Consider the following 16,986-nt stretch of genomic DNA (forward strand, 5'->3'; position numbering starts at 1 on the left):
GCCCGTCATCGTCGGCGCCACCGATCTCCCTCCCCCGGGCAGAATGGCACCGAGACTCGTCCCCGCATGATCGCCAGAGTTTTCCGCCGGCAAATCGCCGCCCGATTCGACCCTCGCGATGTCGCCGATGCCGTAGAAGAGACTTGGCAATACCGGCGTGGTGCGGTCGGTGGCGATTCCAACCAAGGCCACCAGCAAGTCCTCTACTTTGGGCAAGCCGAACCTCCGCCAATGTTGAGCGGCCCGCAGTCGCGGAAGCCGGCGGCGGCGATGCAAGCACATTCACAGTCGTTGTGGACAAGAAGAAGAGGAAGGTCATGACGGCATCAACCTCGACGTCTACACGCAATGCCAAGGCGTCGTCGGCGTCGTCGACGACAACGCCTTCTCCCTTGGCCGTGGACGCCGCCGCAGCCCGTCCACGAGTCGCCGCCCGCGACATGGTCGACGAAATGCCCTAGTCTCAAGCAAGTGCGGTACGTCGAGATTGGGGTGGCCGAAGCAGCCGAGGACGTAGTGACAGAGGTGGCGGCGCCCAAAGACAAAGTCAAGGCCAAGAGCAAAAGATCCTCTATTTTGCTCCTCTATTTAGGGGATCGGATCTATCTGCCACAGTTTAGAGGAGTAAAAAATTTCTCCGCCATTTGCTCCTCTAAATTTAAAGCGATCAGTTAGAGATGCCCTAAGAAAACAACCTAGCTATGCCTCGGACAGAAGAATCACACAATCACAAGTTTGGTTGCTCCTATGCAAAAGAAATTTTGCTTGGCACCGAGGGTAATATATATGTGCATGACAGCATGAGAACATGGGGTAAAAGTGACGAGCTCTTCTCTTGACTCCATTCGAACGGTGCTCCTATACAAAATGAACATGTGCCTTGCCGAGTTTCCTACGGGCTTGTTTTGAGCGGAAGAAGCTGATGTTCTGAGTGTTGCTCTTTTTTCAACTTGTTGATCGGTTGTCTGGGTATAAATCAATGAATTGTAAGCACTAGCATTCGTCCTTGAAAAATTTGCCATCTCCGCGCCATCAAAAGGTCCAAGTTAAAATCAAAGGAAACCCTTCTATCTTGTACTACTGTTGTGTGCATGTGTGTACATGAAAAAAAGTTCGATGTGTAACTATTTATGTTTGTGTCCAAAATCTGCACACTAAGAAAGAAAACGTAGCAGATGAGAAAGAGAATGTTTCACAACGAGCAAGGAAAGCAAGAAAAAAGACTAGAATAACATAAATCAATCGACTATTACTTACCGCGTGATCGTCTTTACTTGAGCTAGTACTAGTAGCCAAACACTACACGAACAGACTATGAACCGCAACTCGATGGTAGCTAGTACTAGTAGCACACCTCTTTGTTTCGATTCGGTAGCTTCTTTTCGTGGAATTCTCAAAAAAGTTTAAACAAAAAGGCCTCATGGAAGGTGCAAAATAATTTTGGTTACAAAGAAGTAGCATATGTGCACATTCGTTACCTAGGTGAGAAGGAAATGCATAATGTACATGTTCTTTTTGCGAAAGAGCAGAAGCACGAATCTCCAACGCCGTTCGGTGACCAGGGTAAGCCCACGAAGCCCAACCGTAGGTGGAATCGCTGCGTTCAAAGTTGAGTCCTTCCAATTTTCTTCTGCCCAACTTCTATTTTCAAATCATATAGTATGTTTTTTCTTTCATACATTGCCGTTAGAAATATCATATTGGTAGTATTGGAATAGACGGACAGCCTTATATGATGAAGCAATCCATAAGCCCCATAGGACCACAATGATGGAGTCGAAGTTCCATAGGACCACGAAAACGGAGCCAAGAACAGTGACAGGGAGGAAGATGTAGCTAGAGAAAGTTTTCAATCTGAAAGAAACAAAGAAAATAGAGAGTTATCTCATTCTATGATGAAGCAATCCTAATTAAGCATAGACTCCATAAGTATATTTATATGGAAACCATGACATTTGGATGATGGGATATATATATGGACAGTAAGAAATGGAAAGATTTTTCAAATGAAAGGCCTACAGTCCAAAACTGGAAAAGAAAGCTAAAAGGAAGTTGTCGTTGGTTATCGGGAAAAGTGGAGAAATCAATATTGGATACAATTCTATTTATATCTCTTTATTTTTTATTTCACGTAAAATTGTAATTTTGATCTACTATATCAAATAAACAAAATACGCATTAGGGCACACATGCCTTAATATTTTTTCATGTAACAAAAGGTAACAAAAAAAACAGAGACATTGGCGTTGATGACGAACATGATCTAGACCAAGCTGGTGATGGTGATCATGACCAAGATGATGATGAAAGCGGAGCTGGAGATGATGACTGGGACGATACTGAAGATGGTGACATAGTCGGAGCTGGAGCCGGAGAGGACGACCGCGATCCAGAGGGATTCGGGGATAACGATGCCGATGCCGATGATAGCAACGAAGAAGGCATTGTGCATGTCCCGAATTGCGCGTTTTCCTGCAAGTATAACATTGGTTTAGTACAATGTACCGAAGAATAAATTGAGTATCAATATGTATTGCTCAAGGTTGTAACATAGTGCACAAAAAAAAAAGGAACGATAGCGTTGTAGTACCTTGCAGTAAGCTATGGTATCGCAGCCGCACTGGAGACGGCCGTTCGCCACGTCGGTCGCCAGGGGAGCGCCGCCGCCGCTGCTCCTCTGCACCGCAAGTCCAAGTCATCAGCATACATGTCATTCGTTTGATGCAACAGCCCATGAACATATGGAGAAGATAAGCAGGTGTGTACCATGTAGAAGTCGACGGCGATGAAGTTGGGCCATCGCTTGGCGGATGCGTCGTAGCAGGTCCTGAGCTGGGCGATGAGCGGGGAGGAGTTGTTGACGCAGGCCCAGCTCTGGCTCGGGTTCGTGGTGAAGAAGTTCACAAGCACCAGCGACTGCGCCTTGGAGTCCATGGCCCTCGACTCAGCCCTGCTCGCGCAAGAGCCCATCGCCAGACCATCGCTCCCGTCTGCAATTTGTACTCTCTTGCTACGAATTAATGGTGTGGAAAAGAAGAAGAATAAGAAATGATCCATGGCGATTGAGGTTGAGGCATGTACATTTTGTCTCGACGACGTAATTCCACACGTGGGCGACGCCATCGGAGCCCTCCCTGCCCTGCTTGGAGGTGAAGACGAGGAGGCGGTGGCCCTGGGCGACCATGTCCTTGAGCGTGGGCCAGTCGGCGCCGTTGCCGGGCATCTTGGCCGGCGGGAAGACGTACTTGGTGAGGCCGGCGGCGGCGAGCGCCTTGGAGAGGGAGCCCGGGGCGGAGTAGTCCTCCACGAACACGGTGATCACTTCGGCAGGGTTGGAGTCCAGGAAGGCCTGGATCTCCTTCAGCACCTTGGACGCAAGTTGCTGCACGTACGGACATCATGCGTGTGGCCGGTGATTGGCAATTTGGCATGCAGACATGGAGTTGGGGGGGATTTGGTTAATTACGTACGTATGCGGTGAAGTCGTAGCATTTGCCGGCGAAGGAGTGGCAGAGCCAGAGGTCGTTCTTGAAGTCGTACGTGTCCAGCATCAGCCCCCTCACACCGTTGTTGAGCTGGCCGGTGACGGAGTCCTCCTGGTTCGGCGGCGAGACGATGGGCGCGCCGGTGGCGGAGGGGGTGCCGGTGATGGCGAAGGAGTTGTGGGTGGTGAGCCACGAGTACCTGTTGAACGGCAGCCCCGTCCCCTGCAATCCATCCATGCATGCATAGATTATCCATCCGTCGTCGTCACGCGCGCCGACGTCCGACCGAACCATCAATCAAGAGAGGAACGTACGTGGATCTTGGGGTCGATGGGCGTGGTCCGGGAGCACACGGCGGGGCCCGACCCGGGGAGCGGGGAACAGGTGGCGCACCGCATCCCGCTGCCGCACGGCGAGCTCGCCGAGCACCCTTCGCCCACCAGCGCGGAGCCCGTGGCCGGCCTGGCGACGAAGGCGGTGGCGGTGGCGACGAGCAGCAGCAGGAGGCCGCGCCGTCTCGCGGCGTCGACGGCCATCATCGTGGCGAGAGACAGGGATGAGGGATGGTCGGGGCGACGTACGGCCGGCTGGAGATAATTGATCAGAACGTGCGCGGGCGACTGGACCGCGGAGGCCGGAGGCCACGGACGTCGTGTACGTACCAGGAATAGATACGACAGTTGTGTAAAGGTCGGCAGTTGACTGAGTGTCATTTTTTACTTTTTTAGTTTAACACAGAACGTGCGCATGAAGTGGGACCAGAGATTCTATGGTCGCCTTCGTCTCAAACTCAACGAAAACAATAGTTCCCTATTTCCATGTTTTAGCGGCGCTATTGCATATTTAGAATATGAAAGTTGCGCTATACACATTTAACTCGCTACGACACTCCTTCGCAAAAAAAAAAAAAACTCGCTATGACACTACTAATCTAGCTATTAGCGGTACTATGCGCGCGATTTTCCGTAGGGTTGTAACGTCACTATTTTTCGCAAGAAAACAGAGCAGTCAACTAGCCATTTTAGGCCTTTTCGCCCACGAGCTGCCAAAATCTGAGCCCCACTTAGTGGTGCGCCGGTGGTAACCAATATACCACCAGCGGCCCACTATAGTGGTAATCCGTCCACAACTACGGAACCACGTCGACACTTTCCACTCCTCCTCACACGACATGTACATGTTGAAGAAGAAGAGTCAATATTACAACAAGCAAGATCTACTGCAAAAAGAAAAAAAAAATCAGCCTAGGAAGAAGTTGCTGCTAGTTTTAAGTGATGATGACCTACAATTTTCGAGTTTTTCTTCTGAATCGGATTACAACCCCATGCATGCATTCTCCATGTAGTTCATCTCGTCTTCAGTAATTACTACTTTTGCTATGTTGTTGGCTCACTAGTTGTTTATCTGGACTATGCATGTTGGTTGGTTAGTTCTCTACTTGTTTTTCTTAAATCTTAATTCTTCATCTAGTTCTGGACTATGGTTGTTGAATCGTTGATGTTACTTGTTAAACTGTGACAAATATTTTATTTTTTATTGTGATTTAGACACTGTCAATTTGATTTGTTGATCATTGTGATCTCCACAATCTTTTAGCTACTGTAATCCTTAGTATAGTTGGTATATTTGTATTTTTATATTTTTTTTAAACGCTATTTTGTAAAATAGCATGCTACTTGCATGTTATAACATGGTATTCCGAAAGATCACGCTGTTTCATTTAGCGCGTAATTTTTTTGGTTGCTCATGCTTGAAAGGCTCCTTCTACGATATTGGGAGGACGGGTCTCGTGGAGGGAGGAGGAGGCGGCGCTCCTAAGCGTCTCCCTTTGCGACGCTAGCGATAGAGCGCCTCTATGAAATTTCCTAAATTTGTCCCACGCTCTCGCCGCCGTCCCGCGTGAGCTCGGGGTGTTCCGCTGATCGCCGTGCGAGAGCGCCGGTCGTTTGAACTTTGAGTATTAATTGTGTAATACATTACGGGTTATCAAGAGAACAGATCGTCTGGGTGGTGTAGTTGGTTATCACGTTAGTCTCACACACTAAAGGTCCCCAGTTCGAACCTGGGCTCAGACAAAAACTTTTTTTGCAGTTTTAACATTTTGAATACTCCCTTCCTTTTCAATGAACAAGTCATTTTGCAATTATTTTGACATTTTGTACTAGCAGGTTATTAACGTTCAGATTCAAAGGAACGCAAGCATGTCATAATGCTCGACTTCTTTCTTTAGTTCGCCACAAAGTACCCTATCATTTCAAGTTTTTTTTTTTTTTTTTGAAACGGGGGCAAAAGCTTTGCCCCAATCTATTAATTAAGAAGTAGAAGTTTTACAAGCAAGAGAAGCAAACATAGGTCCATACAAAAAAATAGAAACATCACTCTCGCGGCATCATTTCGCCCAATTTTTTGGCACCCGCTATAACCCACAGACGCCCTTCTTTCTTAATTTTGTCAAAAACAACTTGGGGCGGCGCATTCTTGGCTCGAAAAACCCTCGCGTTCCTCTCATTCCACACCTCCCATGATACCAACAAGGTGAGAGAAGCCATCGCCTTGTGTCCACCCGCCATCATGCTCCACCAAGCCACCATGTCCAGGTTTGCCCATTGCGCCGGTTGCAAATCATTTAGCCCCATCCACACCTTGATCAAGCCCCAAAGACGGGTAGTGTAGCGACAATGCATGAGAAGGTGGTCGATGGTTTCCGTGCACTGCTTGCAAAGAGGGCAAAGCCCACAGTTGGGCCAGCCGCGTTTAGTCAAACTGTCCGCCGTCCAAATCCTATTTTGGTTGGCCAACCAAGCGAAAAACTTCACCTTCGGGGGAGCCCAAGCCTTCCAAACCGTCTTATCCATAGATGATAGAGTTGCGCCCATGAACTGCAGCTCGTAAGCTGACTTCGCCGAGTATTGCCCATCCGGAGTTAGCTTCCAAACTATCTCATCCTCCTGCTCCAGGACAAGGCTGATGTTTGATATAAGGGTCCATAGGTCGATGAACTGGGAGAGGTGTTCCATGGTGAAAGAGCTCTCAAGGGCGATTTTTGTGACCCATGCGTCCTCACATAGCGCCTGCGAGACCTTCCAATTTTTTCTCTTTGAGATTGCAAAGATGAGCGGCGCAATGTCAATCGGTTTCCTCCCCTCGAGCCACGGAGCAAACCAAAAGGGTGTTTTCTTCCCATTCCCGAGGGTAATCGTCGTTGCCGCGTAGAAGATTTCCATATCATGGTCAGAGCAGGGGTTTCCGGAGCCCACCCATATCCTGGAGGGATCCTTCCATTCGAGCCAAGGCCAACGTAACCGCAGCGCCGTCGCGAACTTCTCCAAGTGGATACCCCAAGACCCCCCAGATTTTTGGGGCGGCAAACCTTTTCCCAATTAACCTTACATTTCGCCCCAGTAGTCGTTTCCTTTGCGGACCAAAGAAAAGCCCTCTTGATCTTGTTGATGAACTTCATGGTGCCCAATGGGATCGCGAGAGGCGTTAGGTAATAGATGGCCTGTGAGGTGATGACCGACTTCACCAAGGCAGCGCGACCCGCCGAGGAGATTAGTTTCCCGTTCCAGGTTAGCAGCTTACCCGCGCACTTATCCTCCAAGTTCTGCAGGTCCTGTCTCTTAAAGCTCCAGACGGAGAGCGGGAGGCCAAGGTATGTCATTGGGAAAGAAGAACGGTTAACCGGAAGCCCCGCGAGAATGTCATCAAGGCAAATATTCTGGCACCGGATTGGAACCACCGAGCTTTTCAGGAAGTTAGTGTGCAGCCCTGTAACCTCCCCAAAATTGTGAAGGATGGTCGCCAAGTTGGTAATATCATCCTTGTATGGCGCCACGAACACCGCAGCATCATCCACATACAGAGAGGTCCTGACTCTAGTGCCGCGGCCCCGAAGCCTATGGAGAAGGCCCTCCGTCGTGGCATTCTCCAAGATTTGAGAAAGCAGGTCAATGGCAAGGACGAAGAGCAAGGGCGAGAGGGGGTCTCCTTGCCGCAGGCCCCTACCATGGTTGATCGGCTCACCCACCACCCCGTTGAGAAGCACACGCGAAGTTGCCGTCACCAAGAGGGCCACCAGGAAGTCGAGCAGTTCACCAAATATAAATAACAATTCACATGACAGCCAATTGTTACATACTGTTTCCTCTTGCGAGAGCAGCGAGGTAAAAGGCTTTAGATTACTACCAAGACCTATCTATCTTATAAATATTCTCTTGAACATATTCTTCAGTCAGATTACATCGCGGGAGGCTTTTGTATATTTTATGGCCACGTTGAGCCATCTCAGACCTCCAGCAAATGAGCTTTGTCATTCACAATTGCGTCCGATCCTTCCCACAGCTCCCAAAGATCATTCCTCAACCATGACACGTACACAACAGGCCCAAGCGTCGAGGGCACCTGAGGCAAGAATTTCCATCAGAAAGAAGATCATGATAATACATGTAGCATTGCTGAAGCTAACTAGCAGGTCAGTGATTCGATGCTTGCAGACAAGCACAACCCAAGTCAGGAAAGCATGCTCGCTAGGACAAAGAAACAGTCATGTCTGAAAACCCAAGACTGTGCAGGCAGCACCTACCAGGTAGAGTAGAGCAGGCTGGGGAGACTGAGACAAGATCCCAGCTGCCAATGCGGTCACCAAGCCAACGCCATAACCTGTTAGCGCATACCATACATATTTCCGACGTTTCGAGGAGGGAGACATGTCTGAAGCAACAGCCATGTCTTTGCTCTTCCGGTGATCGAAAGAGAGTACAAGAGCTAGAAGCATCCCAGGAATGGCCTGCAGGTGTCACAGTAACAACAAATAGAACTGATTAAAATTAAATTATCACAAGTTGGTGTACAAGATCACCAAAAGCACGGGCAATGTGCATATGCTGAGATATTTTAACAGAAGGAGTACATCTGAGAATTGAGCCATGCAGCTTCATGTGAAGATGAATATGTTGATTAATCAATAAACAGCAGCGTATATAATGCTTATAGTACACTTAACCATACGATGATGCAACCTACAACAATGTAATACATTAACCGTATGATGACTGCAACATGCTTCAAGATATTCTAGGCTACCAATTTTTTTAGATCAGACATAGTTTTTTTTTATCACATGCTACCTCCGTTCCATAAAACAAGGCCTATAAATTTGGTCAAAGGTGAAAGCTTGCTAAGTTTGACCAAATATATACAACAAAATATTATCATTTACAATATTTGGTAAATACACTATAAAAATATACTGTTTGTTTATCTATTGATATTGATTTGATGTTGTATATATTCATATTTTATCTAAAAACATGGTCAAAGTTATGAAACATTGACTTCTGAATAAATTTGTATGCCTTGTTTTGCAGAATGGAAGGAGTAATATCATAGGCGATGTAGTCAGCAACTTCTAGGATTATAAAGTGCAAGCATGTGCTCGATTAATTTCCGACAAAAATTGATAATGGAGTGCCTATGTTTAGCTTGCTTCCTTGACCAACTACAACATGAGAAGTTCCACAAAAATAGAGAGCTAACTAAAGTTCACACTATTGATATTTATTGATAGCTAGCCATAAGGCTCGTCCTATTAAATCGAGAAGTTATTCATAAATTATATCCCTAAATCGTGAGTTCTATCTGGCCAAAACAATCAGTACACAATCCACAATCTACAAGTGATCTGCCAACTAACTTATAGTGGAAAATAAAACTGAGTACAGTGAAGCAAAATGGGGGATAGAGGGAGTAGCACAACACAAGTTTGAGACCTTCGAACGAGTACTATTTTTATGCAGGACTGAATGATGAGTATAAGAAACCATATTTGCATCAGTGGCAGTACAAGAATCACAACACCAAGTCTGTGGATGGAACATTGTAACATAAGTAACTTACCATGTCTCCAAGGCCAAGCATCATGTAGTCACCAGGAGTGCTACCTGGAACAATCCCACCCAGCAAATTCCTAGGGAACACAAGCTTCACCGGAAGCTCAATCTTCTTCGTAATCAGCTGCAGCCCAGGAAGGCTGAGCTTGTCTGCTACTGTGTGAACTGGGTTAGACGCCTTCTGAGTGGCAACAGAGACCATAACATTTGCTCCAAAAAACCTCTCTGAGAAGAAAACCCAGAAAACATCGTAGACAAACAGGCATACCAGAAGCAACGAACAGATCTTTATGTTTGGCAGCCTCACATGGCTGACAAATGCTATGCATATGGAAATCCCAAGTGCGTTATTCAGCAACCAATGGCCTGTTACCAGCCACACTGCCATCGTGCTTATACAGAACATCAGCAGCAATCCTTGCAATCGGGTAAATGACTTGGAGCAGCACCTCGACACGAAAGGATCCATTAGATTGAGCCGTGACTTGGCATAGGCGATGTATGGAGACAGGCAGAAGAAAAGCGCCATCACAGAGGCTACAGCGGTAAAGGCGGTGACGAGGTGCGATACAGACGAGAACAGATAGAACATCAGCAGCAGGCTGCATGAGCTTGCAAGCGGGATCATGAGAGCCTGGGATCGGTCCAGTGTGATGGACGCCTCTGAGAAGTCCAAGTTCCTCGCCATCTCCTTGCCATGGTCCAGAGCACGCGTTGCTGATGCGTAGACAACCGAAACAGCCGTCGCGATGAGGGCAAGCGACGCAGGCTCAAGCAAGTAGGACAGCTTCCACAGTGATTCCATTCTATGAAATATTACCAGCACCCCACCTTTATTTAATACTATGCCTTCCACCTGCTATGCCCAAACAGTAGACAGTGGTAAATAGCAAGTGGGATAGCAAAAATGTCATACAAATATAAAGCAGTTACACAATTCTTACTACTCTTTTCATAGAATTTGTTTGCAGTTGCACAATTTTTTCTCCATTTTTCAATCAGCAGTACACAAAATGAACAAAATTTTGACGGGGCCAGGGGAAAACTTAAAATCCGGTTTTTCTGAAAAATATAGTACTCTAACTGAGAGTAGCTTTTGGATAACAATCCTACCAATCAGGGGCGGATCTAGATGGCCTGCCGGGTGTACACCGGCACAGTCAGCAATTATCGATGCCAATGGGTTTCAGCAAATCACTGGATGGAAACAAGCTCATACCTCAAAACCAAGTGGCCCAAGATTGCGCGCCGGCGCGATGTTGCGACGATGAAGGCCGGATGGGGACAACGAAGCGCGCAAGGGGCGGGGGCGCTGAGGCTTCGGCGGCGGCGGTGGCGGTGGGGGTAAAGGTACGGCACGGCGGAAGCTGCCGGGAGATTTAGAGCCGCGTTGGTAGGTCAGGAGTCAGGTGGAAGAGGGAAGAAAGGTCGGATTCGAAAACCCTCCCCGCAAGAACACCTCTCCTGGCAGCGATGCGGGGACGCGCTGGGAAGTCGCCGGCGGCGGACCGAGAAGGTGGGTTGCCGACGGCGGCGGGTTCCCCTCGTGAGGTGATGTCGGGGGCAATCCTGTAATTCCGAGCGGGATGTAGCTCTGTATGTCCTCGCTCCTCGGTGCTCTCCTGACTGGTGGGGCCGATTGAACGGCGGGCCCCTTTCTGTGTGGAGAGACGCCAACTCTTCTTTTTCACTTTTCCTAATTTTCAGCTAGCTGAAAACCTATTTTGCCATAAGTCAGATCTTTGGTCGTTCACTCCAAACTTTGCTGTGTATTTCAACGCGCTCCAGGGTCTAGAGTTGATTTCTTCGGATCTTGCTCTGGCTTGGTTTTTTTTTCCATTATGGTTCATCTAAACCTAGCTTTCTTTATGGTTCACTCCAAACTTTTGCTCATTTCCCCCTTCCTCGTGTCTCTATCAAGAAGAGAGAGGCAGGCGACGAGGCAGATGCACAATCTCTCCCACGGCGCCGGTGGTAGCACCGGGGGATACCACAGGAGCGGGGAGACGGGAAGCATCTTCCACCGGAGTGAGCAGGAGGCCGAGTGGCGGGCTCTACCATGGCAAAAGATCACCGGATTTACGAGTCAGGATGGGTCTGCATGGGTCCTCCCCTTCTCCCGGCCCTCGCTGTGGGAGCGTTCGCACCTTTGTCCATCACCGGTGACGAGATGGCGGTGGTAGAGGTATCCACGCGCCGGATGGGGTCACGTGGGTGGCCCAACTCTCGGATCTCCACTTCAGCGTGCACCATGGTGTGCGCCTACGACTTCAGGCTTGCAATGTTATTGATGACAGCATTGTTAAAAACGGGTTGAAGTAGACGGCGTTGAAGGCGACGTTAGGCAGCACCGTCCGACTTACGGAAGACGACCCGTGATGAAGAGCTTGAGAAGTCGCGTAGAGCACTCCCCAAAAACCTAATTCGCCCTCTCCCGTACAGGATCGCAAAGGCGAGCGGTTCCCGAGACCCGCTCTCCGATGGAGTAGGCTAAGAAGGCGGCGCAAGCAGAGAGAAGTGGCAAAACCCTAACTTATGTATCAAATGTGTTTCTGCGGTAATTAGATGGGCAAGAGATTATATAGCTCTAGGAAACTCTAGGCAACATGGGCCACGCCCAGGTCACAAGTTTCGAGCCGCTTATAGGTAGCCCACGATCCGGGAGCGACCCGAATTGACTAACTGCGACGCGTCCGTCGAGGACTCTATTCGTTTTCCTAAACTGCAAAAAGAAAGGAAAGTCTCAGCTCGAGACTCAATCCACTCAACATGAGCATGGTGCGACGCGGCGTGTCGTGTCATGTCGAGTCGAGACGAGCAAGCAAGGAGGAGGAGCGCGCATGTACCACTCCTCTTCTCACTCACTTACTAGTGGTGGAACAACCCACCTTAAGGTGGTCTAACTTCCTCCCGATTTTCCATGTGGGACTAAACTTCCCACCTCTTGCCACTCCATTGTGAGCTTCCACCAACTTGGGCTCAAACTCACATGGGCTACCACATATGTGTGCTTTGAGATTTTATAGGGAAATCTGAAATCTTATATGAGCCACTCATATGGGCCCAAATATTTCAACATCCGCAACGGCGTCGAAGACGACGATGATGGGCCACATGATGGTGCCCGTCCCCATGGCGGCAACGATGGTTGACTCCGCCTGCTACAATATCCACTATGCGATCTCGCTGTCAGACTTGTGGTGCCTCCTCCTACAGCTCGGTGGCGGCGTCGTAGAGTGGACGATGTCCTGGCGGAGCCCTCCCCATGACCCTCCTCCTCAAGCTCGGCGAAGGTGTCCTGGCACCCTGGCGGAGCCTCCTACGACGGGCCTCGTCGTGCTAGGAGGTCGTCCTCCTCATACACCATGCCGACGACCAAGCCTGGGGCGCGGCTAGGATTTCGCGGCACGCGCGTAAAGACGTGGCCGAGCTCCACTGTGCGTAAACGGGAGAGGAGGAGGCGATAGTGCTAGACGTGGCTAGAAAGGGGCAGAGGACGACAAACCTGGGGCAAGATGCCTCTGGCAGAATGGGGAAGAGCTTGGAGTGGATGAGATAATGAGGAGAGGAACAGTGGGGGTAATCATGCGAGTGGTATGGCTAATAGGTCAAAGCGGTTCACTAAAAATGCTTCGCTCACCTAGTAGACAAAAAAGAACATCACACACCAAAGGAAAGAGACAACCAAAAATCTAAGAGGTCACCGGAACTACACACAAGAAAGTCAGTGCGTGAATCAACAAAAAAAAAAAAAGCATACATGTCAAACCAGGGTTAATCCCAAAAATAAATCACAATTAAGAAAAAAGATGTTTGTTAGTACTTAATTTCTCTTGCGGTAATATATGCATTATTCTATGAATCTGAGGTAGTACTACCAACACTTGGAGCAAAACGGCGTGGCCGGCCCGGTTTTCTCGGGTGTGGGTTTGGTTTGTGTTTTGAGAAGCGAACCGGGCTCATTTTTCTCCATTGAAAAGAAAACCCCAACCCAGCTTCGAGCCCTAATCCCCAACCTCCTCCCACGCCATGTCCACTCCTCGCGAAATCCACCGTCCGCCCGGTGGCCCTGGGGATTGCGAGGCGGCGGTGATCTTTGCTCATAACGGGGCATCTAGATCCGAAATCACCGGCGAACTACTCGACGCAGCCGATGCCTCCGTACGCGGTCAGCCACGGTACGTGTCTCTCTCCACCACTCGTTTTCTTTCCCCGGAATGATCTGGATTGTCTGTCGACGGGGAGTGATTCCTTGGGGAGGGAGGTTGGTGGATGATTATTCCACTCGATTCGGGCCGCCAGATACAACTTCGGGGTAGTATTATTTTTCTGGCCTCTATGCATGTTTTTCAGTAGGAGTTCTGTCGATTTGCCACAGACCCACAATACGATGCCAAGATAAATTGTTCTTCTACTCATCGAGATCTTTCCAGTTCAGGTGCGAGGAGGAGCGGCATGCTCGAGGCACTGCTGAGCTTGCATCTGCGCAACCGCTGCAAGAACAGGGGCCCTCCTTCACTGCCACTTCCTCGTCCTCCCTGCATCCGGAGACAGTCGCTCATGGCATTACTGATGTATCGCCAACATCAAGGCACTCTTCTACTGGGTCAACCTTCTGGGCCTGGCTAAGACAAGATTGGGGCTTGAAATTTTTCATCAGGGTTGATACCGAGGGATCTTTCCATACATACCCCCCTGTGGGTGGGCCATTTCAGAGCTTGCAGGAAGCTGAGGGTGCTATCGATCGCCATCTTCAGAGCCGCCGGGTTCAAAAAATGTAAGTTTATCGGCATCCTTCTTTGTAGATTTCCATCGATCCAGTTTGCACACATGTAATTGATTATATGCAATCAGGATTGTGCTTCTATGATGTAGGACCTTGTAGGTCGTTCAAGATTATCACAGTTTTGACAGCATGAATCAAGAAAATAACTTAGTTAGAATATAGAAAATCCGACAAGCTGATTTTTTCCAGCATACAGTATGTTTTAAATTCCTGTTCCGGAGCCAGTTAAAGTTAATGGACATACTTATTTTTGTAACTGTACTTGTCAGAGAGTTGTTAAATAGCGCATAAATCACAAGCATACCTATACCTGAAAGCTAACCAAGTATGTATAGATGCAGATCTGCTACTACTTTTTATGTAGGTATATTTTTTCTTAATTCTAATTTGTTATTAATAGTCAGGCATACTCCCACAACTCTGTTTCCTCGTATACTAACAGTGGTGATAACCAACACCATAATCTGGTAAAAACAGCGGGTAAAGAGGACTTTGGGTTGGGGATAAAATGAAAGGATGTACACCTTGAAAAATGCATCGAGGCCTTATAGGCATGTAAGAATTTTTCTTATTTTTGTTGATCATTGCTACAATTAGCTATGCTATAGCTAAATTGGGTTCTATTTGATCACTGTTCCACCTATCAAAACCTTCCACACAAATTTGTTTGCCCCTATGTCTGCCTGACAACAAATCATATGGAATGCTCTGATCTAAACTAGGTGCATGGAACAAGCTGGGGTTTCTCGAGTGGAGATGGCTATACGAACATGTCTTTACTGGCCTGATGGCACTAGGAAGAAGTGTTCCCAATCGCAAGCAATTGAGAGGTGCCATGAGGAAAGGCGACTATTTGCTCAAGTTTTAGTGGACAATTATAATAAGGATCACAATCTTGGGGTTTGCTCTCTCCCTCCCTCCCTCCTGCTGTCGCCCTGATACCAGGGTTGCATTTAGTCATTGACATATTCATGTGACAGCTACTGATCTGATCAATGCTTATGTTAGGATAATGCGTATGAACTAAAAGATATTGTGCATTACAAATTAATTGTTGAGAACTACCAAAGGTTGTACTATCATTTCAATTTCATTGCGAAGACTAGAGGAGCTGAAGATTGTGGCGTGGACAATCTATTCTTTGCTGAGGTCATGAGCATGCGACAAGGAGAACATGAAGATTTAGTGGTTAGCTGTTTCTGCATGGTTACGTCCAGCGATAATGGTATTTATACTCTTATCTTAGATTAAGTATTTTTCTAACACAACTTTGGGGTCGCACTAACTTGAAAATTTCTGGTATATACATTCGTAAATGTGTTTCTAGCTCTCATACATGATCTTTACTTTATTGACTTTTTTGTCTCGTGCATTATTGTTGAGCTTTACATCTTCGGTGTCTCAAATTGGTTCATGCAAAAGCAGCCATGTGCAATGACATGCACACACGCACAAGTTTTATTCAGCTATTATTATGTTACTGCCTGATTGTTTATTTGGAGTTAAATGACCCTTTTGAATAAAGGTCACTGCTATGGTTGCTTGAGTGATGGCGTTGTTGATATGAAGCACCCCAACGAAGCTAGTGCGTTCATTGGTGGTCACTTGGATACTCATATGCCATTGACGCGTAGTTTCAGAGAGTGGAGCGATGAAGATGTATGACGATTTACTTCCTGCAAGTTGTCAACATTCTTTTCATAACCTATCTTGCCTTGTTGTTAATTGTGCATATGTTTCTGCAGGAAGAAGTTGAAGAGGCTAGGATAAGACATATGTACAAGGTAATTCTTGTGTGGCATTTTCCTATTTGGAGTAACATGATATTGGTTTTATTTAATATATCGTTTCCTTGCCTTGTGTATGATGTTCTTTAGGGCCAAGAAAAATCAGGTTTTGTGAAGAAACTATTGAGCAAGCTCCCTCCAGATGTGAGACGAAGATGCATAAAAAAAAAAAGCTTAAGAGCAGTGAAATGAAGGTGCCATAAGAGTAAAAGAACAACGAGGGTAGGGTGATGGAGTGAAACCCCTTGCACTTTCTTATGACGGCCCAGTCATTGCGAGAAATCGTTTGGTTTGGGGATGATGGGAGATTGGCAGTCGTGAGGATGAAGATGAGGATGAGGCGGAGACGGGGTTGAAGATCCATAGATCAGGCCTCCCATCTACAACAAGTCGGCGATACATTTGTTTTACATGCCATCAGCTATGCGGCCGGGATGGAAATCAGGACTGCACTGGCGAGGAGGGTGCCTAGAGCCATGACCAACATCACCTTCAACGTCCCCTCCTCCGTGACCAACTACGGCACGGAGATTGGGATGAATCTGGGCGATGAGGATCCAGCCAACGTCTTATACATCTGAGAGGCCATCGGACTGAAACTGTTCAGGCGCAATGGGTTCCTTGCATGATCTATCAAGCTACAGAATGCACCGAAACTTCGAGTTCCATCAAGTAGCTCATCTGATCATGGAGTGGAGGCTGCTGATCGGAGTAATGTGGGCTAGTGAAGTGTTTCGTCACCTTGGACCAAGGGATATATACGACCATTTTCAAGCTCCAGAAGAAGGTGTTGGACTGCGGGAGGGAAGAGATTACCTCGTCATGGCCAACAGCGATGGCGATGGTGGAGAGGTGCTGAAGGCAATGCATGAATTGCATTGCATCCAGCTACCAAGCATGTTAAGTCACCTTGAAGACGTTTTTTTTTTTTTGCATGGACACATAATTTCAGCACCGGACAGATGCTGCACATGATTCCGTTCCATCATTGGACCAAACAAACAAAGCAGCTCACATCATTTTTTGTGGCCCAACTACGG

General features: G+C 47.7%; 3 protein-coding genes and 1 non-coding gene across 5 annotated transcripts; 2 read left to right on the forward strand and 2 right to left on the reverse strand.

Moving 5' to 3' along the window:
* Nucleotides 1-1,402: 1,402 nt before the first annotated feature.
* Nucleotides 1,403-4,117, reverse strand: LOC127315691 (PI-PLC X domain-containing protein At5g67130). Its single transcript, XM_051346161.1, has 7 exons — nt 3,800-4,117; nt 3,471-3,707; nt 3,082-3,382; nt 2,767-2,990; nt 2,591-2,677; nt 2,259-2,472; nt 1,403-1,854 (listed from the first exon to the last, which is right to left on the reverse strand). Exons 1-6 carry the CDS (start codon nt 4,022-4,024, stop codon nt 2,287-2,289), a joined length of 1,260 nt encoding a protein of 419 aa, XP_051202121.1. The 5' UTR covers nt 4,025-4,117; the 3' UTR covers nt 1,403-1,854; nt 2,259-2,286.
* Nucleotides 4,118-5,486: 1,369 nt separating this feature from the next.
* Nucleotides 5,487-5,560, forward strand: TRNAV-CAC (transfer RNA valine (anticodon CAC)). The gene has a single exon. It is a non-coding gene; the product is annotated as a tRNA-Val (tRNA).
* A 2,007-nt stretch (nt 5,561-7,567) lies between these two features.
* LOC127315690 (signal peptide peptidase-like 1) lies at nt 7,568-10,917 on the reverse strand. Of its 2 annotated transcripts, none has more exons than XM_051346159.2 (4): nt 10,593-10,917; nt 9,381-10,229; nt 8,068-8,271; nt 7,568-7,886 (listed from the first exon to the last, which is right to left on the reverse strand). In XM_051346159.2, the coding sequence occupies exons 2-4, from the start codon at nt 10,176-10,178 to the stop codon at nt 7,770-7,772; spliced, it is 1,119 nt and encodes a 372-aa protein (XP_051202119.1). In that variant the 5' UTR covers nt 10,179-10,229; nt 10,593-10,917; the 3' UTR covers nt 7,568-7,769. The 2 variants fall into 2 exon arrangements, with proteins under 2 accessions (XP_051202119.1, XP_051202120.1); XM_051346160.2 differs by having other exon boundaries at nt 9,381-10,232; nt 10,593-10,849.
* Nucleotides 10,918-13,340: 2,423 nt separating this feature from the next.
* LOC127315687 (uncharacterized) lies at nt 13,341-16,980 on the forward strand. Its single transcript, XM_051346157.2, has 7 exons — nt 13,341-13,551; nt 13,812-14,150; nt 14,882-15,059; nt 15,168-15,384; nt 15,685-15,818; nt 15,905-15,943; nt 16,037-16,980. The coding sequence occupies exons 1-7, from the start codon at nt 13,403-13,405 to the stop codon at nt 16,136-16,138; spliced, it is 1,158 nt and encodes a 385-aa protein (XP_051202117.1). The 5' UTR covers nt 13,341-13,402; the 3' UTR covers nt 16,139-16,980.
* Nucleotides 16,981-16,986: the final 6 nt, after the last annotated feature.

This window comes from Lolium perenne, chromosome 7, assembly GCF_019359855.2.
Source record: "Lolium perenne isolate Kyuss_39 chromosome 7, Kyuss_2.0, whole genome shotgun sequence".
In the NCBI taxonomy this organism is placed as follows: Eukaryota; Viridiplantae; Streptophyta; class Magnoliopsida; order Poales; family Poaceae; genus Lolium; species Lolium perenne.